Below are 24968 nucleotides of genomic sequence, written 5' to 3'. Positions count from 1 at the left end.
TAGAAAAGCATTAGCATACGAACAACACGATCTAGTGCTAGGCTTAGGATTGGGTCTTGTCCACCACATCATTCTCCCAATGATGTGATCCCGTTATCAATGACATCCAATGTCCATGATCAGGAAACCATGATCATCTATTGACTAACGAGCTAGCTAACTAGAGGCTTGCTAGGGACACATTGTGATCTATTCATTCACACATGTATTACTGTTTCCTGTTAATACAATTATAGCATGAACGATAGACGATTATCATGAACAAGGAAATATGATAATAACCATTTTATTATTGCCTCTAGGGCATATTTTCAACAACTGTATCTCACGTCAACTAGGCCACACCTGGGTTAGCCGCCAGCAGCCTTCCGATTGCACCACTGGTGTGCGTGTGCCTCTCCGAGTCTCTGTCGGCTGGCTGTTTTTATTGAACATCGCCGTATAGCTCCTCACCAGCAAACTCATGTGCTTCTCCACCAGAATCAATTCCCGAGCTGTTGTTCTCCTCTATTACTCGAAGGATATGCCCAAGGTAATTTGTTCCACAAGATGAGTTTTGCAGTATTTGTATGAACTAGAGTAATGTACTGTTGCTGTAGTGTACATGCATGGTTCGAAAATCCTTTCTTTTCCAGTTATAGATTAGAACAGAAATTTTATGATTTGGTCTGCATTTTCACAATCAAAATGGGGTGTTGAAGTAGTGTAAATTGTTTAATTTGCTTTTTGGCCAGTATCCCTATATATGTGGATGTATGGTTGCTTTTTCACAATCAATTTGTAATGTTGCTTAATGTACTGTTTGATCTGCTTTCTTGGTCTGTATCCCTGAATCGATGCCCTTAAGCTTATTTTGATTTCTATAATTCGTGAGCACATATGAGCATCAAAAGAAAATATACCATGATGAAACGTGAGCAAGCCTTGGTTAACAAACTGGTATTTTTCTACCATTACAAGTGCAGCAAAAAGAAAATACAAGCTCTATAAGCTCCGCGGCCTTAAGGCCAACCCCCAGGTTGATGATACTATTCTACTGACTTTGCCACACTCCTATTACAGTTAATAGTTTAATTTATCAGAGAAACTGGATCAATGCTTGGGGCTGGTGTGCTACAGTTAATAGTTTAATTGATATAGGCATGAGTACGAGAAGGCGACGGCCACCATAAGATACTCTCATGATTCAGGACAGGTTTTGATTTTGCTGCTATTAGGAGAAAAAATAAGAGAGAAAGTATTGTGATTTTTGTTGCTACTCTATGAATATATGATGCTTTGTTATTACTGTTTATTGTATAAACTATTTGTTGTGTGAACTACCTATCATATTTAGGATTGGATGTTTCAGATAGGATGGAAGATGCGTAGGAAATTGTGTGTGACATTCTCAATGAATTCGTCCCGTCGCCGACGAGATTCATCATGTAAGGCCTTTAATAATTTAATTAAATTTATCCATCAACAATTTCATGACTCTAGACCTGAACAATTGTAACCTGCTGCTTTTTGGTTATTAGTATGCTTTGAGTTTGAGTGGCCTGGAGATATGGTTTGCACAATGTTCTGTTCTGTCATATGCCATATTGATATGGATAAAATGTTAGCTTTTGGTATGACCCAGAATTATGTTGCCCCACCAGCCTGAAAATATGATAAATAAAGGCTGCAGTGCTCGTTTATTTGGATTCTCAGGCTTCGTTGTGCAGATAATTTACTTTGTTCCATAAGATCATATTTTGGAAGTGGCATAACCAGACCCTTGATGCTTTCTTGCTGCTGTTGTTGTATTCTGTAATGGAACTGTTAGATAAGGTAGTCTGTCTCTAGCCATAGGTCATAGTGCAGATTCATTTTCTTTGCTAGGATGTGCAGAACAAACATCGGGAAATAGTAGTAACTGCCAACTACTTCTGAGTACCTGTTTTGCTTTTCTGAATTACCGTATTCCTTTTGTTTCTCATAATAATTAGGTTGTATTCAAATTGATTTGCCTCTAAGTATATGTTTATACTCTGACCAGTCATACTAATACTTTACAAGTTCCCCTAGGACATTGTATTCTCCCTATTACTTTACAATCATCCTCGTCTTTTGATTTAATCCCCATAATATGTCATTTTTGTTTGTGTAGATTCTTATTTATCTATGCCTATATGGTGTTGCATGAAAATCCAAGAAAGCCGCAAGGTGCTGGTGCTTGGATCTGGGGTGCGCCGGTGAGCCATCACTTCTCTCCGCCATATCCTCTTCACAACTATGGCCAATTGAGCCCAGAAGTACTCACTAAACTTACATACTTATGAAACCAAGCTGGATGTCATATGTTGTATAGCTCATCATCTGGTATGCATATGGATATAGTAAATGTGTTATTGTTCAGTTTGTTCTATGAATGAACCGTGATATTCATGAGTCACATCAAAATTTAAGCTGTCAGACTCAAACCACAATTCATGTCGTTTAGTTATGGTGTGTGTGTATATACAGTTGATGTTGCACTGATGTTTAGCTTGGTACATGTTTCTGGAGCATGTAGAGTGTTTGTCTGGTAAGTGTCATCGATGGGTTCCCTGATATTTCAGGAGCTCAGCTTGCAAAGCTTCTTGAATAGCTATGATGTTTATCTATTATTTTACTCTCCATATCATATGTGCCTCTTTTTTCTTCAGTTCTTTTTTGGGTGTGTTTTGCTAGGCGACCTTCGATGTTTTAGTGCATATAACTTTTGATGGTTTCATGTCTGGTAGCAAAGCTAACACTTTTGATGGTTTCATGTTTGGTAGCAAAGCTAACACTTTTGATGGTTTCATGTCTGGTAGTAATGTAGTTCTGATGATTGATATATGCAGCTAAATATCAACCCAGGAGTGGCAATGTCTTGGACACAAGTATTGAAGTGTGGAGTTATTCCAAGAGATGCAACTCGATCAATTGGTTGGGATAAGAGGCTTTGCAGCTCAGGCCAAGGGAAAGAAGGGCGGAAAAGGTGGTGTTGCTGATGCTAAACCTGTGCTCAGCAAAGAAATGAAGAGTACAACTGTGTTTGGGGCAAATATCATGAAGGAGGGTTCTGATCCAAATATCCAACCAGATTCTGAGTACCCTGACTAGCTGTGGTATCTGGTTGACAAGCGTCATGTGCTGAGCAAGCTGCGGAGGAAAGATGCCAAGACACTGCCTTATGAAGACCTGAAGTGTTTCATCAAGTTGGACAACTGGGCGCGGATCAAGGAAAACAATGCTCTCACTACTAAGAACTGATGAGGAGAATCTCATCTCATGTAGTGGTTGAAGTAAGCATATTCCCTTCTCTTTTGTTACAAGGTTTATTAGTTGCTTTTTGGTAATAATGTAGTGACTTGGAAGTTGCTTGGCTTAGTACAATGTAGCCTATGTGACCAGCATGCTATTTTTGCCACGTTCTTTGTAAAATTCAGCAAATGCTGTAGCAAGTTCCTGTGCTTTGCTTGGCTTGGTACACTATTTAGCTTAGGCGACAAGCATGTTCGTGTTTCATGTTAAGAATTTAAGATGTAAGTGCCATATTTTGCAACAGGAGTTTTAATCCTATCAATATGAAGTATAATTTGTACATGACAATTATAGCTTTGCTAAATTAGCAACGCCTGACTATGCTGCATCAGACTCATGAATTCATTAAACTTGGAGCAGGGCTACAACGCTACTTTTTTTTGTCATAAACTGCAATTATATTTAGCGATGGTAAAAGAAAAATCACGGTGTGCATCCTCACGCTGCTTCCATTTCATGAACTACTTACTATTTAATCGACCAATGTGCATGCATTCAACATATAGAGTCTGATCCAGCATTTGCTCAGAGTTTGCACAAGCACATTATTTTATCAAAGAAATAACAAATATTTCAATTCGTGAGCATGCAATTGAAGCAACATTCAGTTCTGATAGCAAAAGAGAACGTCAACAATTTTACCATAACAACTACTGCGAATAGTTCAGTGCAATGTACAAAGTCGGTAGCCTCGTGATGAAAGGAATAACCTGGGATGGTGAAGGAGACTAGCTTAGTCCATTCCTTTTGCTTTTCTTACTAATGACGCCCGAAGATGCAAAATACTAATTATTTTTCTTTAAGTGTGTGCTACATCTTAGATGCAATTGCACACAAACATCTTTGGCTTCACCACTATTCAATAAAACTGGATGTGATGAATGCCATCAAAATTTTATTCATTTTCATTTTTAGTAAAATGACAATTCGGACAAGCTTAGAGAATAGATAAATTGATTTGATGTATTTTAGAGGCTTAACATGCACTACAAGTTATACATGTTGATCCATTTGAATCCAATGCATGAGCACAGTCAAATTCACAGCAATGTCCTTTACCACTGCAGGCAATGAAACAATAGGAGTTACACTTATCTCTTCCTAATAATAAAGCAAATACGGTTTCTGTCGTTGTGGCATTTTTGCGAAAAAGCCCCTGACGTTTTGTGTATTCAACCCGCTCTCTTTTTTTAAGTGAAAAAACGTTTCGTTTTAGAATTTTGCATTAGAAACCCTGCAATTTTTTGTATTCACCCCGCGGTCGTCTTCTTCCGCCCGAACTGCTGCTGCTCGATGCCACGCGAACCAGCAAGGGATGTCGACGGATCGACCGGCTCGGTGGTTGGGACGTGGGGCTCCAGCGGCTCCTCGTCATCGGCGGCGGTTGGCTGTCCTGCCGGCGGTGCGCGAGAGAGGGGAGGGTGTCCCGGCTCGGGGGTTGGGGACGTGCGGCTCCAGCGGCTCCTCGTCCCGGTGGCGGCTGGCTGTCCTGCCAGCGGTGCGCGAGAGAGGGGGGTCCCGGCTCGGGGGTTGGGGACGTGGGGCTCCAGCGGCTCCTCGTCATCGGCGGCGGTTGGCTGTCCTGCCGACGGTGCGCGAGAGAGCTTCAGACCTGTTATGGATTGTCTTGCAGAACAGAGAGAAAGGTGCGACAAGATGACCCAAAGGATAACGAGTGCGCAAAGAATGCCCATCCTTGTGCTGGAGGCGTTTGTCCCCATGATTTTCAGACATCTCCTTTTTTATCTCCTTTTCCCTAAGAATATGCTCAATATGCAATTTGTACTTGGTCACAGGATTCTCAAGAAGATCTATCAGTGAGCACAAGCAATGACTCCAACCAGTATGTGGTAGGAAACATGACAACAACCGCTTTGCACGTGAGTCAAGGAATACTGTGGAAAGATCATGACCATCATCTATTTTCATCCTCTCCTTATTTCCAAACAGGACAATGTCATTCAGAAAGCAGACGCTACCATCCGAGGACTCTCCAATAAGCCTAACAATTCGAGATGCAACTTCCAATACAACAGTATTTGTTGGTGCACATGTAAGTGTCTTTAAGCTCTTGATGAGCATTGCCCAGAGGATAGTGCTGATGGTTTTTGTTTTACCTGTCCCAGGGGGCCCCATATTAGTTTTAGGGAAGGTGAGCGATTCTTTATTACTGAGACACAATCAGCTACTGCATTCAGCTGTGAATCATTTAAGCTGAACTTCTCAAGGCCAAGACCATCAATTGATCTATGAGTGAAGCATTGAGATATCTCCAAGCATGATGAGCTGTTATCCACTACCTTCAAGGGAAAATGGCAAGTAAGTCATTTATCTAGAGTAATGGGTATATAAACAGTTCATTGTGAAATAACGTATGGGAGTTGTCTCATTTACATTCAGAGGACATGATTACTATCACTGTCAGGCTAAATGTGATATAAACTGTCAACATTAGCAAATTGTTGTTAATTTTCAAATACAGAACATTTTGTTGATGTTGTTCCGTGGCACCTAAACTAGCGCGCAAATCAAGTTCTTTTTTCCAGTTTTGAAGTGTGTGTGAGTGGGGGCATGTCAAGTAATCATGTATTAGCTCTGCAGATGTTCACCAGGGAGCATACCACCACTTTTGTTGGATCTCAGACATCTCTACTACCAGCACCTTTGTGCATCCTGATACCTTCCATGCCAAATTGTCAGACTAACGAGTACAAGGGAGAACGAATAAAGGGCGCGTCGCTAATCCCTGAAAGGAAAAGGGTGGGGAGATTGTCTGATGATGAGGACAAACGCCTCCTGGTATCTGTCAAGATTTTTAGGTCTGGCAACTGGAATAAGATTGCTCAGTTTGTTCCTAGCCGCAATCAAAGTCAATGCAGCGAGAGGTAATGTAGTAGTCTTACCATGTCAGTTTAAAGTTTATGATTTGATGGTGATGCTATTTTTTATCCTCATTAAACAGGTGTTGTAATGTTCTTGATTCGGATATAGATCATGGGAATGGTGTCCTGAAGAGGATTCCAAGTTATTGGCTTCCGTCCATGAGGTTGGTCCCTGCTGGTCTAAGATTGCTGGGGCTATGATTCCTCACCGTACTGATAATAATTGCTTGAGGTAAACCATAAACCTATTCTCTTTCAGATTTTACACGATGTAATTCTGATGGTGTTGCTTGAAACTTCAAGTTAATAATGCATTTCATGATGGAGGAGCTGCCCCACCAACCAAAGCAAGTACAACTTTGCTGCTAACAGTTATTCCATTTGTAACTGCAGGCGATGAAAAAAACTGTGTCAAATGAATTACCTTTAATTATAGCAGCCAAGCAAGTAAAGAAGGAATTTGGACCAACAATATATATTTTTATGGGATCTAAAAAATATGAGGAAAATGAAGTGATTTGGGGAATCTTATCGTCTTTAAATTTAAGGAAATTTAATTTAACACAAAATTGTTTGAATTTAAAGTCTAACTAAACCAAACCCAAATGACTTAAAATTTAGAAAGCGGCGTTTTTTGATGGAACATCATCCTTACTTTTTTCCGTTGCAACGCACGGGCATATGTGCTAGTTTATGTAACCGAATTAGATTCGGAGGCGTGAAGAGTTCCACTACTGTCCGGGATACTACTTACATTGCTAATAAGTTAACTACTCGTCCTAATATTAGGATTCCCGACTGTCTTAATTTCAAGCCGTGTATGCTCATTTGATTGAACCCCGTTTTGCATATCAGCGAAGTTATTGAGCCAGTGCTTGCATACATATATAGTTTTATCGTAAGAGCACTCTTCATAGTTGTTTTTGAAGGCCAAGAAGGTGTTGTTCGTGACATGTATTGTAGCAGTGGGACTTCTGTTGGTGTTTATCTTGTAATAAATCAATTTGATAGCGGATACTGCTTGAATTATGAGTGCTCATTTGGGCATAGAGCATGAGGATGTATGAAACTTCTGAACACATTCAAGTCGTCATAAATTAGCAGTCTTGGCCACTTAAAATGAGTTATACAACTAAATTGTTGAAAGCGCCATTCTAAGAGAGGCGTGTGCCTGGCTTTAGCGAACTGAAGCCGTAACGGAGGCCATTCTATGTAGCTGAGAACCTATCTATATAATTATTATGTAGCCGACGATTCAATTGTGCAATGCTAGGGTTCAATGAAAGAAAAATGTGTGTGCAAGATCAGTAGATTTTGTGATGCAAGGATTAGTAGATTTGATATTATCTTACAACCTCTATGAACACCGAATGGGTCAAGCAACATACATCTTTGTCCAGCAACGCGACCACAAATCCACAATGGTTTCTCACTATTGAAAATACAACTCGAGTGACATTGCAAGATTGTGTACTTATTTGGCCATATATTTTTAAGAAAAATCATATTTTCATTATGTATACTTATGTTTGAGATGTGCAGTATTAAACAGAATCTTCATTCAGAATGTAGCTACTAATATTTGCACGTATTTCTTTAGGACTTTAGGGTTTCGAACAAACTTAATGAAAATCTGTTTTTATGATTATATTACGCGTGCGTTGCACATGCACGATTACTAGTGTTACAAAAATGAAAGGCGTCGATGCGCTTAATCCAATGCGCCAGCCGATAGACATGTAGCAGTTTCGTATCTGTAGTTTGCCCATTCGCATGTCGTATGAGATTCCATGCATGAGTTGTAATCTTGTTTTTTTTTAGAGAACCACATGTTACATTAATCGAAAAAGAAGTTACAATAAACAACACACGTGGAAACTAAAAGACAAACCGGGATAAAATGATTATCCTGAATTTGCAGATAAAAACCTAAGAGATCGAGAAATACAAAATGATCCCTATGGTTTCCTACAATCACCATAGCGAACGGCCGCCGCCCAACTCCAGCGCCGCCCAGGCGAACGCCGGAAGAGACGTCGAGCCTTCACCATCCCAAGATCAGAGAAAGCACCATCGCCAACGAGGCTTTGTGAGTCGATGAACAGGCCCGCTGCACGCAGCAAGGCACATGTCGCTGTGGCACGTCGACCGGGGGACGTCCCCGTGCTGTCTTGGACCAAGATTTGTCGCCTCCCATCAACAAAGTTGGAGAGGAGCGGTAGATCCACCACCTTCGGACCGACATCCTCGCTCCAGAAGAACCACCTCGCCCCGGCCGCCAGCGCCGTCGCGAATAACCACGAACGCCAACGACAGACCGAGAAACTGATCTCGTCAGATCTGAATACGGCGAGAAGACCAAGCCGCCGATCTGAAGGACCGAGCAGCACACGTTGCCATCAACTCCAAAACGCCGCCGTGAAGGTCGCCGCCAGTGTGGGAATAGAGTTAAGGCAGATTTATTTGCCCGGACGCCGCTCCCACCACCCCAACGACGTCCCAAGAAAACACTAGACTAACCCTAACAACAAGCCGGCGTCGCAACGCCGTCGCAGCGCCGTGGTCCCCACCTCCTCACGTCGCCGGAGTGGGCAACGGAGGAGGCAGGGACCGGTGGCGGCCGGTGTCGCTGGGGCGGGCGTGGGAGTTGTAATCTTGTTCTGAGCTGGATTCAACGGAACAGAAAGAAGAACACTTGTGGGCAATTAATGTGAAGAAAAGATCACGGTCAAAAGAAAAAAAATCTGAAGAAAAGATCCACGGTCGCTGCATTTCACATGCTAGATAACTTGCACCGTGACTTGATTCCTCGTTACTCTTCAAATCTGTAACCGCAAATTCTTGAAAAAAATAGAGTTTGACAACAAGGGAGAAAAAAAAAAGCGCCGTTGCCGGGGATCGAACCCGGGTCACCCGCGTGACAGGCGGGAATACTTACCACTATACTACAACGACTTGCTTGTTTATTTTCGTAAAGTACATTTAGGTTTCTTAAGGCGCAAAGTACTTTTCCAACTGCGCAACATGGCCGGAACTAATCCGGCAAGTTATCCTCACAGGTAAGAGTAGGTTTTTCTGAAACGATCTATCCAGGGGAATGAATGATGTTACTACTAAACTGAAGAATCAATGCTGTTATTGATATTGACCGTTAGTTGTATTCGAATAGCCGCATAATACGTGGAGAAGCGCTAGGCGCGCAATTCAACTAGATGTGTGGATTGACGTTTGCTACCATATATAATTATTTCACCCTGTCTCATATTGGAACCTCTTTGACATGTATCATATTGGTCATTTTCTTTTATCTTCATCATGCCGAGAAGCAGCGATGAAGCGTATTGGTTACCATACCAAGCGACGACACATATTTTTCTTCTTCTGTGTTTGCTTTTATGATTTGGTATATGAATGCCCCGCTGACTAAGCTCCTGGCCCATCTTGAGCCCGCTCTTTACATTGTTTTCACGCATGAGACCACTGCCGAGAAGCACACTTCACATGACATCTATATCTACTAGTACTATCTTCTCTCCTTCTCTTTTGTCTGTCTTTATCTCTATCTCTACTACTTCAAGACAAATGTTTCATGTTTCGACAATTCATCTCCGAGCCCGGGCTAATTTACTCTCGATGAACAGTAAAATGGTTGAAAATAGAAAAAAAGAAATCTATTTTTTTGTGGTGCAAGATGTTTGCATGTGTGCTTCCTATGTCAAATTTGGTGAAGTTTGGATTTTCGAGGAGTCCGTGGCAAAAAAAATTGACCTCCAAACAGTGTGGAATTTCAAACTTTCTCAGATAGGCTTGGATTTTGTTTATTTTTGCTGAGAACTCTTGAAATCTCTAAACTTCACCAAATTTGGCATGTCAACATATTATTTTATTTTATTTACTATATTTAACAAATTTAATGTTCACTTGCAGGCTCATTTGAGTCCGGAAGCTAAAATGACGCTCCTCCATGCTTCAGTTTTCTTCCCCCCAACACTTCCTCTAATCTTTCCGTTACCAAAATTCCCATCAAAGTATAAGGTAAATCACATGCAGAATTTGATAAACATTTATTTATACGATCACATTCATATGGACAGGTAAATCACAAGTCAATGTATTAGAATATTTATATCCTGCTGCAACCCAAAGGGGCAAATCCAACTTATCCCAGCCAGCAAACCATGTCTATCCGATAAACGAGATTGCTCCAATGGTGAGCACTTAACATGCTTATTGTGTAGTTAATATCATACCAAATATAGATAGAGCATCAAAGTTACTCACATAATTAACATGCAGTTGATATCCTACATAATATCAACATACAATTAATATTCTATCAAATATGTGATCAATATGCAATTAATATTTTACCAAATATTAACGTGCACTGCATGTATGCATTTACTAGTGGTAACTAAGGCCTCTCCCGGTGGCCCCGGATGGTGAAATGGACATCAACTGTGCTAAGAGTCATAAAGTTAAATTATAGCTAATAGAGAGAAAGAGAGAGTGGTGTTCCACAGAGAGAGAGAGGAACTTGTTTTTCCGTTTGAAAATACTGTTATAGGAATGGATATATTTAGATATATTTTAGTTATATATATATACATTTTATTATTTTTGCAACAATTAATTTTGGACGGAGGAAGTAGTTGTTACTTTCTCTGTACCTAAAATTTTATTGTTGAAAAAACTAATGGAAAGTCTTATCTTCCACCGATGGATCTGTGCGATCCATCCGCCGCCTCCTCATCCGTTGATTTTTTCCCATCCCGCGCCTAACGTTTTTCTGAAACTGGGCAGTTGTTTCAGAAACTGCCCAGTCCGTTGTCAGCCTACCGCGGCTCCGCACGCACGCCGTCACCGGTCTACCGCCGCCCCTGCTCCGCCGCCCTCCACCGTCGGCCTGTGCGCTGCCCCGCCGCCCTCCACCGTCGGCCTGTGCGCTGCCCCGCCGCCCTCCACCGTCGGCCCGCCCCTCACCAGATCCCCACCTCATCGGATCGCCGGATCCCCACCTCGCGCGGCGAACGAGGAGGTGTGGGGCACGGACGCCGGCGAGCTCCCGTCGCAACAACCATGGCCAGCCCCGGCTCCCTCGGCCTTGGGAGCAAGGTGGTGGAGGAGAAGGCCGTGGAGGTGGTGGACGGGAAGGCTGACGAGGCGGCAGCGGAGGACGAGGAGGAGAAGAAGATGGAGAAGGCGGAGGCGGAGGCGGGGGCGGTCATCGAGGGCACCACCGCGTCCTTCGAGGAGGAGAGCAACCTTGTCGCCGACCTCGCCGACCCCGAGCAGAAGGCGCTCGCCCAGCTCAAGGAGCTCGTCGCCGCCGCGCTCGCCGGCGGGGAGTTCGACCTGCCCCCGCCGCCGCGTTTTGCAACTCGACCTTTGTTGCAAAAAGTTTCCTGCAACACGACATTTGTTGCAAAAAATTCTTCCGTAAAAATACCTATGTTACAGAAAGACGAAGAAAAAAAAATTCTGCAACAAGCAAATTGTTTTTGAAACTCGACCGTTGTTTCAGGAATTAACGGATCCAAAGTTTATTTTTTACAACAAAGCGAAAGTTTGTGCAACTCGAGCATCGTTTCAGGAATTGCGTCCAGAGCATATCGGACGGCTACACGCGCGAGATCGAACGACTGTCGAGGTGGTGGATATTTAATAAATATCCACCGGTAGATGCGTAGCAGTCCCAAAAACTAAACTAGTTTTTTTCAACTACAGATATTTTGATACAGAAAAAATAGTAATCAAAAGTACTTCCTTTATCTCATAATATAAAAACGTTTTTTATACCGTGTACTTGAAAAAAAGTTTTATGTTATTATGGGGCGGAGGGAGTAAAATATTGTTGTACTCGAGTGGGCACGTGTGGTGGGATCGCGCACGTGGAAACATCCACATATTTTTGAATTGAAAACCTTCCAAAAATCGAATCATGGAAAGTTTGAAATTCATTGGAAAACAATAAAAGCAGTAGCACAAGTGGACGCGGAGACCGGCCATGTATAAATACCGGCTCGCTTCCGTTGCGGCGAGAGAGCGACCGCGTTCACATTCACATTCACAAACCCAAACCCCCACACGGTCCCTTACCTCGCACGCCAGCCTACCCCGCCGCCGCTGCCGCCGCGGCGACCGAATTCCGATGGCCTCCACCGCCGGAGGCGGAGGCCGCCACTGGCTCGACGACGAGGCGCCCGACCTCCGCTCCCGCATCCGCCAAACCCTGTGAGCACCTACCGCTCCTCCCTCCCTCCCCCCTTTCCGTGCACCCCCGGTCCCCGGCCCGTGCCGCGTCCCCCGCTGGTTTCCGCCCGCGGTCGATCGCCCGGGAGCTCGAATTTCCGGTGGGTCCTCAGGTCCCGTCCGGATCTGGAGGTTGGATGGAATGTAATTGAACGGATTGGTTGAGGGCTTAGGGGTTTCCGTAGCCAGCGGGGGGGGGGGGGGGGGGGGTGTGTTCAAGCCTCCCTTCCAGTCTCCCTGGTCGATTTGTATGCAACCATGTATTCCTGCTTGCTGCTGCCGCGATGCTATTTAATTTAGGCAGGTCGGGAATCGGCGAATCCACCGAGTGCGTGCCGTGCGCGCGCTGATGACGGCTCCGTCAGTCCTGACCCCTGAGTACCGCTGGAGCTCAGCTTGTTTTTGATCCGGAGGCAGCAGGGTGTCTATTATTTGATCTCTTAGCAATGCTCTTTACTTGGTTAGCTCCCCGGCTAAATACATTGTTAATGCTTAGTTTGATTTTGATGACATATCTCAACTGTCAACACGCCCTTTTCATATGTATCTGAGACTAATTTTGTTATTTTCAGAAACTGAAATTTGTTCCATGCTGCCAGGTTATGAGTTTGTTAGTATTTACGGTTAATTGCGGGGTCATATGCTGAATGTACAAGTCGTGCTCAGGGCTTCAGAGTGATACGAGCTCTTGCCTTGATGTATCATAACCCCATTTCTTTTTAATCTTATTCAGAACCAGCAAATTGGCTCGATATTATCAACCTAGGTATGCCCCTGATTCCCAGGAGGCCCAGAGATTTGTTGCCAACTTTGAGGAGCTGGCACTCAGGGGGACCAACAGTAAGGTGTGTTTATCCGCTCGTGCTTCCTTGCACCAGTTATGTTTCAAATCAAGGGAATCTAGAATTTCCATGTCATATATCCAATTTCTATGTTTCTGCTACTTATTTGGACAATGTCACGAAGCAATGGTACGCAACTGCATTAGTTGTTTTCTTTACTCGGCTCACATCTGAATTTGATTAATTTTGTGTCCTGTAATGATTTGATTTCATTTTTGATCCGTCCAGGAAGACTACATGAGAAACATATCAAGCAAGTTGCTCATTATGGAGAAAAGAACAAGTGAACATCTAGAACGGCGAAAGCAATTACGTAATCAATTGCAACTTGCTAATACAGGTCAGGCTTTACAGGGAGGCAATTCTTCTGTGAGGCCAGAGGCAGGGATGATGGCTACTCCACGGCCAACTTCTCAGCCTATGATGCCTCAAACTTCAGGCCTAGTGCCCAACCAGCACATGGTTTACCCTCGCACCACAAACTTGCAGATCGAGGTTGAGCAAAAGCACCCTGGCGTTATGACAATTCCGGATCAGCGTCCAAAGTTTCAACCCAAAGGGATCACTACAGTACGGCCGGGTGTCAGTCCGTGGCAGATGCAATCAGGAGCCAGTCAGAGTCAGAGCAAATACGCGTCCAGGCAAGCACAGACTACAAACTTTGTAGGTTGCAGCCCACCAAGTGTGTCAAAGCCAGCTAGGGGACTGACTTCTCTGCATAATCACCAACCTGGCCAAAATGGTAGTTCCGTTGGAAAGCAGCAGCCACAGCTGACAAGGATGAATCAGCGAAGTTTAAGTGCCAACCAACAAGAGATGGACATGCAAAAGTACCAAATGCTTATAGCACAACAAACTGATATCTCCAAGATGCAGCCCAGCCAGCTTGGAGGATGGAATAATCAGAAGGATACTAGGCAGTCAAATCTGTTACGGTCACCGGTCGAGGCATCTGAACGTGAGCCTGTGACTTCACCTCTACAACAGATTGCAGATGCTCAACAAAGCACTTTGCTTTGTCAGAACTCCCAGAATACTGGTACTGACTGCTGCTTTCTTTAATAAAAAACTGTGAATGCCATAAAACTTTGCTCAATGTTTTCCTTTGCATTGGTTGTTGTTCATAAGTTACAGTGTTTGTTATTTCAGCTACGATGGACAGTGCTAGAGAATACGATCTAATTGAGGGGATGTTTTTGCAGGTGAGAATCCTCTATTTTATACTCCCTCCGTCCTAAAATTCTTGTCTTAGATTTGTCTATGTATCTAGTCATATTTTAGTATTTAGATACATTCATTTCTAGACAAACTTAAGACAAATTTTTGGGACAGAGGGAGTACGTGTTGAGTAAACCCTGTTTAGTCATTTAAGGTTGTTGTATATATAATGGGTGTTGGTTTTCCTGTCCTTAAACAAAGTGTTGCTAGCTGAATGACTGAGTCAGGTTGAGGTTGTTGATGGTTGTTTTGTTAAATTTGTACAGTTCGGCCTAATTATATTGATGCAATGTTTCATTGCAGATCAAGTCTTGGAAGGATGCTTATTTTACTCAGTTTGTGGAACTGGAACGTCGAATTGTTGTTCCAACACTAACAGAGGTCCCTGTTCTTTTCCTAGAGATGATTCTTCATTCATTGATAATTTGCAGCGCATCTCTGTCACTTACAACCTTTGTTCCATCTCCATACAGGAACAATTCTTATCACTACCTGAAGCAAAAGCTAATGAATACAAACGTAAAGCATATGCCAAGAAATCAATCAGAAAGATACTGAATTTCTTGCTGTTGGTGAAAAGTGATGTAAATGAGGGTTTGAAGTTGGACTTCCCCAAGTACAAAGAAGACATACATAAATTGGTGGCTTTTATCGATAGGGGTAAAGCTCACAATGCAGAGATGAATACAGGATATCAGTTGCAGAACTGTCATGAGCAGCCTCAAGTAATCAATCTTACTGGCAATGCATCGTCAATCAGTGGTGGTAAAAGGTAGGAGAAAGCGGTAGCTTGAAAAAATCTGGAGATATTAAGATCAACTCTTTTGTTTGATGCAATTCTATGTATTTATTCTGAAATATCGAAACATAATGCTAAGTATCAAAACAGAATGCTAAGAAACATTTATTCTGAACAATATTCATCCTTTATAGTAACATGAATTTTATTTCTGTTTAATATTTTAATAGTAAAAGTCTAGCAATTCTGTTCACTCTTACTCCCTATTCTTCAGATATTGCCATGAAAAATGTGTGTAATTCCTTTTATTTAATGTGTTTCTCCTATTTCATTTGCAGTAGACAGCAAAAGCAACCTGCAGACACAAGCATTTTGCAGTCAAGGCAAACAAATATGGCTAGAACACCACCACCTCATGAACAGAGCAATGGCAACCACTTGCTAGGAATAGCAAGTCCTTCTTTCTCTTCACCAGGATCATTGCCGTCTTGTTCTTCCAATATGTTTGAGTCCTCGACCCCCACACCAGTTGCAAATCCAGTGGTAGCACCAGCGTCATGCTGTGCTCCGTTGATCCCAATGGACGTTGACAGCATATCTGCCTTCTTGTTGCACGACAATTCAGCACCACCATCACCAAAAGTAAACGGTTCAGACCAAGTCACTCGTACTAAACTGACAATACCATCCTCACCATGTCAGGCAGACATAGCAGCTGGTCAAGCAGAGGTTCAGGCGGGAGGTGGAGACGGAACACCGGTGACTGAAAAGCCCATCGACCGCCTACTGGATGCAGTAAGTGTACCAGATGCTGAGCTCAGTCAAAGTTCATGAATTGTTGCAATCACTTATACTGATGGTTCTGTGCTTATTTTGTATGTAACATCAGATACGATCCTCATCACCGGCAGCGCTACGCAGCTCAGCTAATTCAATTTGGTCTGTCCTCAGCATCAGCGACACTGTACCACATGGGCAAATTGGTGCAAATATGGATGGCAAATTCTTTCAGCAGCAGTGGGGTGGATATAATACTGTGAGAAAAATGAAGCGAGTTTTCAATGATACAGCAACACACTCTGAATCGCTACCGCTGGGAAGCATGGATGGCAGTTGCATGGCATTTGAGTGTGATGCCTCAAACTCTGGATCCAGCAGCGAGCAGAACATTAAGCGGCCGAAAACACCGGTAACACGATTGGTCATTAGTTTCTTATCAAGTTTCCAATCCAATGCCCACATATTCTTTTATCTACTGAAGCTCACTTGACTTTCTGTGTGTTATCACCTCATGACAGTCTTAACATACCTTGAACATTTCTTGGCAGAATGCTAATGATGCTCTGTTGAAAGAAATCAAATCGATTAATGACACATTGATCGACACAGTGGTCAGCATATCTATGGATGGGATCGCCCCTTGTGATAGCGGGACAACAATCAAACTGTCTTACAGCGCCGTGTCGCTTTCACCGGCGGTGAAATCACTCTTTGCAACATCTGAAACGGTACTTCATATTTCAGAGTTCAGACACTTTGCCGCATGTTACGCCACATCCTGTAGTTACCCCGATGTACTGACTGATTTTCTCCTGTTGCAGTCCCTTGTCTTGCCCATGAAGCTATTCGTCCCAGCAGATTATCCGAGCAGCTCTCCGGTGCCTATCAGTGACGAAGGAGATGAGGTGCCAAGGTGAGTTGAGCCTGTCCATGCTAGTCTACTACTACTGCATCATCAGGATGTCCAAAGTTGCCCCTGCTTGACAATAGCTTTGCCTACTCACAGGAGGAATTCCAGCGCCATCTCGGCCTCAGTAGACGTGGCATACCGGCACGTCCTCCGTGGTCTCCTGGAACCCTTGTCGATTGAGGCGATGGCCAGGGCATGGGATGCCTGCGTGCGGAAGGCCGTGACGCAATTTGCGCACCGGCACGGCGGGGGGACGGTAAACTCGATATTTGGTGGGTGGGAGAGATGCGCTGCCGCATGAGAAATGGATCAGATTATAGGAAAGAAATTAGTGGGGATCATAACCATCTTGGGTACAGGGCAGTAGCAGAAATGTAGAGACTTGCGTTATTGACATCTGGGGCATATTTGTAGATGTAAAGTGTTGTTTTGGAAGCGATAAATTTTGAGTGGTGAACGCCAATGGATGACTGCATATATGTGAAATTTGTTGTGCAATTGTAGACTCTGAAATGAGGAACAAGAAAACCGAAACTGTAGACATGTGTTTGAAAATTGAAAATTTTCCGAGTTCAAAGAGTGCAAATATATTTTTTGCTTCCAATCACATTTTGAAAAATTGCATTTCATGTTATTCTTTCATGAGTACATATGTTGCTTGCGGTACTGATGCCTGATTCGGTAACACACTTTTCCCCGCGTAATGCATATATATATGTGGATATCTGCCTAGGTATCCACACAAGGTGGAACTGACGCTGGTCTCAGAGGATTGTTGTTCCATAAAAACAATCTTCCTGAGTAGTGGCAAAAACCGTTTTATATTATTGAACAGAGCGAGTACTTGACAAGTTGACATTACAGGTGAAACGCGTTTTGTATGTACATTTGAGGTATGGTTAGGGTGCAATGGATAATTATCCATCTGCTTTATTAACAAACACAAGAGCAACCTTCAAATTGCAAGCACAGGATCATGCCAAACTCACCACTACCCACAGGTTATCTCATTCTCAGGTGAGTTTATAAGCCTGTAACAATTTTGTTGAACTAAACCTGAAGTTGGCGGCGATGTTTCATTTTCGTGATGATCATGGAACAGGTAAGTTTATCTGCACTGGAAGTCGACAAAAGGGACGAAGAGGAGGAGAAGGAGTCTGCAAACACTCACACCTCTTATAGACAAAAAGAAAGGAAAGAAAAGTACAGGAGTCAACGATTGTTCACTAAGTAGATGAAGAAATGAAACAAAAAAGAAAAGAATATATCGTCATCAAACAAACATACCCACGGCCATGGTGCAGTAACTCAACCTTTGATGTCGCTCATTACTTTTATTTTTTAAGCCTTTACCCCTCGGTAATGCTACACGTACGGAGTTGTACGGAAGGATTTACAGATTGCTTAACACTGATTGGCCAGGGATTGATTAAGGCACACGGTCCCATCGGTGAAATTTAGGAGGGGCCAATTAGAAGAGTGCACAATGCCCAGCCCGTAAAACCTTGTAAAATGTGTCCGTACATTAAGCGTTATTGGTCTACCCCTAGCTCTATCATTCTTGCGCCCGCTAATGATTGACTCTCGCCCCGATGATACACTCATTTTGCATCATGAATACTATTAATATTTGTGATGATTCTGTCCATTATCTCTTATTATCATACTACCTCCGTTCGTAAATACTTGTCCTAAAGATGAATGTATCTAGACTTATTTTAATTATAGATACATCCATTATATGCATTTTTATGACAAGTATTTTCGGACGAAGGGAGTACAATTTTTATGCTTTTTTCCTCGTAATATGCGAGGTACATCACTAAGAGGAAAATATCTAAAAACTGGAATTCTGGACTAGAAAACCGAAAAAGGTAGAAAAATCAACTTGCTTCAAATGACCTCAAACTTTATGGAGAATTTTTATGGAATATTTATTAATTTCTAGGCTAAAAATATACTGGAGTGGGGCCCCAGCTGGCCCTCTGCCGACCATCTTCTCTTATATGGTGTGTTTTATCCTAGAAAAAAAATCATAAGTCATCTTTCGGGACGAAGCGCCGCCGTCTCAAGGAGAAACCTGGGCAGAGGCCCTTTTGCTCTCCGAGAGAGAGATTCTGTCGGGGAAACTTCTCTTGGGAAGGGGAAATCAAAGCCAACGTCATCACCAACGCTTCCTCCTTCGTGGGAGGACGAATTTTCATCAACATCTTCACCAAAACCATCTCATCTCCAACCATAGTTCATCTTTTGTATTCAATCTATGTCTCAACATCTTAGATTGGTACCTATGGGTTACTAGTTGTGTTGATTACATCTTGTAGTTGATGCTTGTTGGATTACTTGGTGGAAGATATTATGTTCAGATCCTTAATTATTACTATTACACCTCTGATCTTGAACATGTTGATGATGTGTAAGTACTAATTATTGTTCCAAAGGACATGTGAGAAACCTTGTTATAATTAATCATATAAATTTGATATTCGTTTGATATTTTGATGATATGGATGTTGTTACTTCACTTAGTGGTGTCATGTGAACGTCGACTACATGACACTTCACCATGTTATGGGCCTAAGAAAAGTCATTGTGGAGTAACAAATAGATGATGGGTTGCGAGAGTTACAGAAGCTTAAACCCGAGTTTATGCGTTGCTTCATAAGGGGCTGATTTGGATCCACATGTTTCATGCTATGGTTAGATTTATCTTAATTCCTTTTTCGGAGTAGCGGATGCTTGCGAGAGGGGTAATCATAAGTAGGTTGTTAGTTCAAGTAATAACAACACCTTACCACCGGTCCACACACACATCGAATCGTCAATAAGTAACGAACGCGAATCAACTCAATATGATGAACATGAGTAGACAAAAATTCTCATGTGTCCTCGGGAGCGCTTGCTTTATATAAGAGTACTTTCAGGCCCGTCCTTTGCTATAAAAAGGATTGGGCTACTTTGTTGCACCTTTACTACTATTGTTACTCGTCACTTATTACGAATTATCTTGCTAAAAAACAATCTATCACTGTTAATTATAGCACTTGTAGAGAACACCTTGCTAAAAACTGCTTATCATTTCCTTCTGCTCCTTGTTGGGTTCGACACTCTTACTTATTGAAAGGACTACGATTGATCCCCTATACTTGTGGGTCATCAAGACTCTTTTCTGGCGTCGTTGCCGGAGAGTGAAGCGCCTCTGGTAAGTGGGAATTGGTAAGGAAACATTTTCTACACGTGCTGCAATTTACTAATGCTTGTCACTATGAATGGCCACCCTTTGAGTGGTTTGTTCGGGGCATGTCGTGATGTGATATGGCCAAGATGTGATGTTACATGTGATGTATGAGATGATCATATTTTGTATAGATTATCATGACTTGCATGTCGATGAGTACGACAACCGACATGAGCCATAGGGTTGTCTTTAATTAATTTGTACCATTTGCTTTACTTTATCGCTATGAGTTAGCAATAGTTGTATAAGCAATAGCTGGTGCGATAACCTCATGGCGACACGTTGATGGAGATCAAGATGATGTAGATCATGGTTTCATACTGGTGATGATGGAGATCATGTTGGTGCTTTGGAGATGGAGATCAAAAGCACAAGATGATGATGGCCATACCATGTCACTTATATGATTTGCATGTGATGTTAATCCTTTTATGCATCTTATTTTTCTTAGGACAATGGTAGCATTAGAAGATGATCTCTCACTAAAATTTCAAGATAAAATTTTGTTCTTCCCAAGCATGCACCGTTGCGAAGGATCGTCGTTTTGAAGCACCATGTGATGATCAGGTGTGATAGACTCTACGTTCGCAAACAACCGGTGTAAGCCATTTTTGCACATGCAGAACACTTGGGTTAAACTTGACACGCCTAGCATGTATAAACATGGCCTCAGAACACAGGAGATCAAAAGGTCGAACACGAGTCATATAGTAGATATGATCAACATGGAGATCTTCACCATTGAAACCACCTCATCTCACGTGATGATCAGACTTGGGTTGGTGGATTTGGATCGTGTCACACTTAGACAACCTAAGGGATGTTGATTTGAGTGGGATTTCTTAAGTAATTTTATTAATTAAACTCATTATCATGAACATAGTCTAAGTTGACTTTGCAAAATTATGTTGCAGATCAATGGCTCATGCAGTAGCTCCCATGAATTTGAATGCGTTCCTAGAGAAAGCTAAGCTGAAAGATGACGGAAGTAACTATGCGAACTGGGTCTGTAATCTTAGGATTATCCTCACTGCTGCACAAAAGGCTTATGTCCTTGATACACCACTTGAGGCAGCACCCCTGTGGCGGCGTCTACATATGTTGTGAATGTTTGGCAGGCGCGCGGAGATGACTACTCAATAGTTTACTGTGCCATGCTGTATGGCCTAGAATCGGAACTTCAAAAGCGTTTGGAACGCCATGGAGCATATGAGATGTTCCATGAGTTGGAGTTAATATTTCAAGAAAATGCCCGGATCGAGAGGTATGAGACCTGCGATAAGTTATTTTCCTACAAGATGGAAGAAAATAGTTCTATAAGTGAACACTTACTCAGAATGTCTGGGTACAATAATTATTTGGCCGATTTGGGAGTTGAGCTTCCACTAGAAACGATCACTGTCAGAATTCTCCAGTCATTGCAACCTAGCTACAAAAGCTTCGTGATGAATTATAATACGCAAGGGGTGAATAAGTCAATCTCTGAGCTATTCGCAATGCTGAAAGTCGCAGAAGTAGAAATCAAAAAGGAGCATCAAGTGTTGATGGTGAATAAAACCACTAGTTTCAAGAAAGGAAAGGGAAAGAAGGGAAACTTGAAGAAGGATGGCAAGCAAGTTGCCGCTCCCGCGAAGAAACCCGAGGCTGGACCCAAACCTGAGACTGAGTGCTTCTATTGCAAGGGGACTAACCACCGGAAGTGGAATTGCCCCAAGTACCTCGCTAATAAGAAGGCTGGCAATGTCAACAAAGGTATATTTGATATACACGTTATTGGTGTGTACCTCACTAGCTCTCGTAGTAGTGCGTGGGTATTTGATACTGGTTTGGTTGCTCATATTTGTAACTCGTAGCTGGAAATGCAGAATAAACACAGGCTGGCGAGAGATGAAGTGACGATGCGATCGGGAACGGTTCCAAGGTTGATGTGATCGCCATGGGCATGCTCGCTCTTCAATTACCATCGAGATTAGTTTTAAACCTAAATAATTGTTATTTGGTGCCTGCGTTAAGAATTAAAATTATATCTAGATCTTGTTTATTGTGAGACGGTTACTCATTTAAATCAGAGAATAATGGTTGTTCTATTTATATGAGTAATATCTTTTATGGTCATGCACCCAAATGTGAATGGTTTATTCTTATTGAATCTCGACAGTAGTACACACATTTATAACATTGATGCCAAAAGATGCAAAGTTAATAATGATAGTACCACTTTCTTGTGGTACTACCGCTTCGGTCATATTGGTGTAAAATGCATGAGGAAGCTCCATGCCGATGGACTTCTAGAATCACTCGATTTTAAATCGCTTGATACGTGCGAACCATGCCTTATGGGCAAGATGACTAAAATCCAGTTTTTCGGTGTAATGGAGCGGGCAAGTGACTTGTTGGAAATCATACATACTAATGTGTGTGGTCCGATGAGTGTTGAGGCGCGCAGTGGATATCATTATTTTCAAGAATAACCTCAAGTACCTGAAAAGGACTAAGGAGATGTTTCTCGTTTATGGAGGTGATGAAGAGCTCGTCGTAAACGGTTATATTGATGAAAGCTTTGACACAGATCTGGATGAATCTAAGTCTCAAATCAGATACATATTTATTCTGAATGGTAGAGCAGTAAGCTGGTGCATTTCCAAGCAAAGCATGGTAGCAGATTCTGCATGTGAAGCAGAGTACAAAGCTGCTTCGGAAGCAGCGAGGGAAGGTGTCTGGATGAAGGAGTTCATGACACATCTTGGAGTTGTGCCCAGTGCATTGTACCCAATGACCCTTTTCTGTGACAACACTCGCGCCATTGCTCTAGCCAAGGAGGCCAGGTTCCACAAGAGGATTAGACACATAAAGTGTCATTTCAGTTCCATCCACGATTAGATCAAGGAGGAGGACATAAATATTTGCAAAGTACATACAAATATGAATGTTGCAGACCCGTTGACTAAAACTCTTCCAAGGGAAAAACATGATAAACACATGAATTCTATGTGTGTTAGATTCATTACAATGTAAATCACATGGTGATGTGAGCTAGATTATTGACTCTAGTGCAAGTGGGAGACTGTTGGAAATATGCCCTAGAGGCAATAATAAAGTGGTTATTATTGTATTTCCTTGTTCATGATAATCATTTATTATCCATGCTAGAATTGTATTGATTAGAAACTCACATACATGTGTGGATATATAGACAAACACTTTGTCCCTAGTGACCGTCTAGTTAACTAGCTCGTTGATCAAAGATGGTCAAGGTTTCCTGACCATAGACATGAGTTGTCATTTGATAACGGGATCACATCATTAGGAGAATGATGTGATGGACAAGACCCAACCGTAAGCATAGCATTTGGTCGTGATTGTTTATTGCTATTGCCTTATCTATGCCAAGTACCTGTTCCTACGACCATGAGATCATACAATTCACTGACACCGGAGGAATGACTTGTATGTATGAAACGTCACAACGTAACTGGGTGACTATAAAGGTACTCTATGGGTATCTCCGAGGGTGTGTGTTGAGTTGGCATGGATCGATACTCGGATTTGTCACTCCATATGACAAAGAGGTATCTTTGGGCCCACTCGGTAATACGACATCACAAGAAGTTTGCAAGCAATGTGATTAAGGAGTTAGTCACATGATCTTGTATTACAGAACGAGTAAAGGTACTTGCCCGTAACGATATTGAACTAGGTATGGTGATACCGATGATCGAATCTCATACGGGAACTGCATACGGGATTGATTGAATCCTTGACATCGTGGTTCGATCGATAAATATCTTTGTAGAATATGTAGGAGCTAATATGGGCATCCAGGTCCCGCTATTGGTTATTGGCCGGAGAGTGTCTCGGTAATGTGTGCATAGTTCTCGAACCCGCAGGGTGTGCACACTTAACGTTCGGTGACAATTTGGTATTGTTGAGTTAGATATGTTGGTAACCGGAGGATGTTCGGTGTCCCGTATGAGATCTCGGACATCACGAGGAGCTCCGGAGGTAAAGATTGATATATGGGAAATTGCTATTCGAGTTCCGGAAAATTTCCGGGACAATACCGGTTTTGTGACTGGAGTGCCGAAAGTGTTTAGGGGGTCCACCGGGAGGGTCCACCTGCCCCGGAGGGCCCCATGGGCTGTGGGAGGGGGCACACCAGCCCTTGGTGGGATAGTTGCTCCTCCCACCTAGGCCATGCGGCTGGATGTGGAGGGCTGAGACCAAAAGGGGCCGGCCACCCCTTGCCTTGGGTGGCAAGGTACCCACTAGAGTAGCCGCCCGTCCTCTTGGCCGCCGCCCCTTAGGGGGGGGGTACCCTAGGGTCGCCTCCCCCTCCCCTACCCCTATATATATATGTGTGAGGGAGGGAGGGATGCAACACCACAAGCCACGGTGCAGCCTCTCCATCTCCATCTAGATCAATTCCTCCTCTAGTTCGTCATGGTAGGGCTTGGCTAAGCCTTGCCGGGACAGCTCCACCACCACCACCGCCACGTCGTCGTGCTGCCGGGGAACTCATCTTCCTCTCCGCTCTCGCTGGCTGGATCAAGGTGGCGGAGACGTCATCGAGCTGTACGTGTGCTGAACGGGGAGGTGTCGTACGTTCGACATTAGATAATGATTGGATTGCGGGAGGAATCATGATTGGATCGCGAAAACGTTCGACTACATCAACCACGTTTCTTAACGCTTCCGCTTAGCGGTCTACAAGGGTATGTGGATCCACTCTCCTTCTCGCAGCTTTTTGATCTCTATAGATGTATCTTGGGTGTTCTTAGATTTTTTTGTTTAC

The 24968-nt window shown here is 42.9% G+C and overlaps 1 protein-coding gene, 1 long non-coding RNA gene and 1 other non-coding gene across 4 annotated transcripts; 2 read left to right on the top strand and 1 right to left on the bottom strand.

Annotated features, from left to right (window-relative positions):
- The first annotated feature begins 502 nt into the window (after positions 1-502).
- On the top strand, positions 503-1468 carry LOC123430907. The gene is made up of 2 exons (XR_006622993.1): positions 503-532; positions 1352-1468. It is a non-coding gene; the product is annotated as an uncharacterized LOC123430907 (long non-coding RNA).
- Positions 1469-9080: 7612 nt separating this feature from the next.
- Positions 9081-9152, bottom strand: TRNAD-GUC. The gene has a single exon. It is a non-coding gene; the product is annotated as a tRNA-Asp (tRNA).
- Positions 9153-12252: 3100 nt separating this feature from the next.
- On the top strand, positions 12253-17515 carry LOC123427971 (probable mediator of RNA polymerase II transcription subunit 15c). 2 transcript variants are annotated; one of them, XM_045112118.1, is made up of 11 exons: positions 12253-12431; positions 13183-13294; positions 13520-14330; positions 14441-14493; positions 14813-14890; positions 14983-15281; positions 15590-16043; positions 16138-16437; positions 16577-16756; positions 16850-16941; positions 17035-17515. In XM_045112118.1, exons 1-11 carry the CDS (start codon positions 12349-12351, stop codon positions 17237-17239), a joined length of 2667 nt encoding a protein of 888 aa, XP_044968053.1. In that variant the 5' UTR covers positions 12253-12348; the 3' UTR covers positions 17240-17515. The 2 variants fall into 2 exon arrangements, with proteins under 2 accessions (XP_044968053.1, XP_044968052.1); XM_045112117.1 differs by having other exon boundaries at positions 15587-16043.
- The last annotated feature ends 7453 nt before the right edge of the window (positions 17516-24968 follow it).

Source organism: Hordeum vulgare, chromosome 2H (genome assembly GCF_904849725.1).
Source record: "Hordeum vulgare subsp. vulgare chromosome 2H, MorexV3_pseudomolecules_assembly, whole genome shotgun sequence".
Classification (NCBI taxonomy): Eukaryota; Viridiplantae; Streptophyta; class Magnoliopsida; order Poales; family Poaceae; genus Hordeum; species Hordeum vulgare.
Note: the sequence above shows the minus strand (reverse complement) of the source record. Positions and strands in the feature narration are given on the sequence as shown.

Bases quoted from the DNA above. Each gene is read 5' to 3' on its own strand.
- LOC123427971 (XM_045112117.1), top strand. From the start codon at position 12,349: ATGGCCTCCACCGCCGGAGGCGGAGGCCGCCACTGGCTCGACGACGAG. The intron at 16,757-16,849 runs GTACTTCATATT...CTCCTGTTGCAG, and splicing joins TCTTTGCAACATCTGAAACG to TCCCTTGTCTTGCCCATGAA. The intron at 16,942-17,034 runs GTGAGTTGAGCC...GCCTACTCACAG, and splicing joins GAAGGAGATGAGGTGCCAAG to GAGGAATTCCAGCGCCATCT.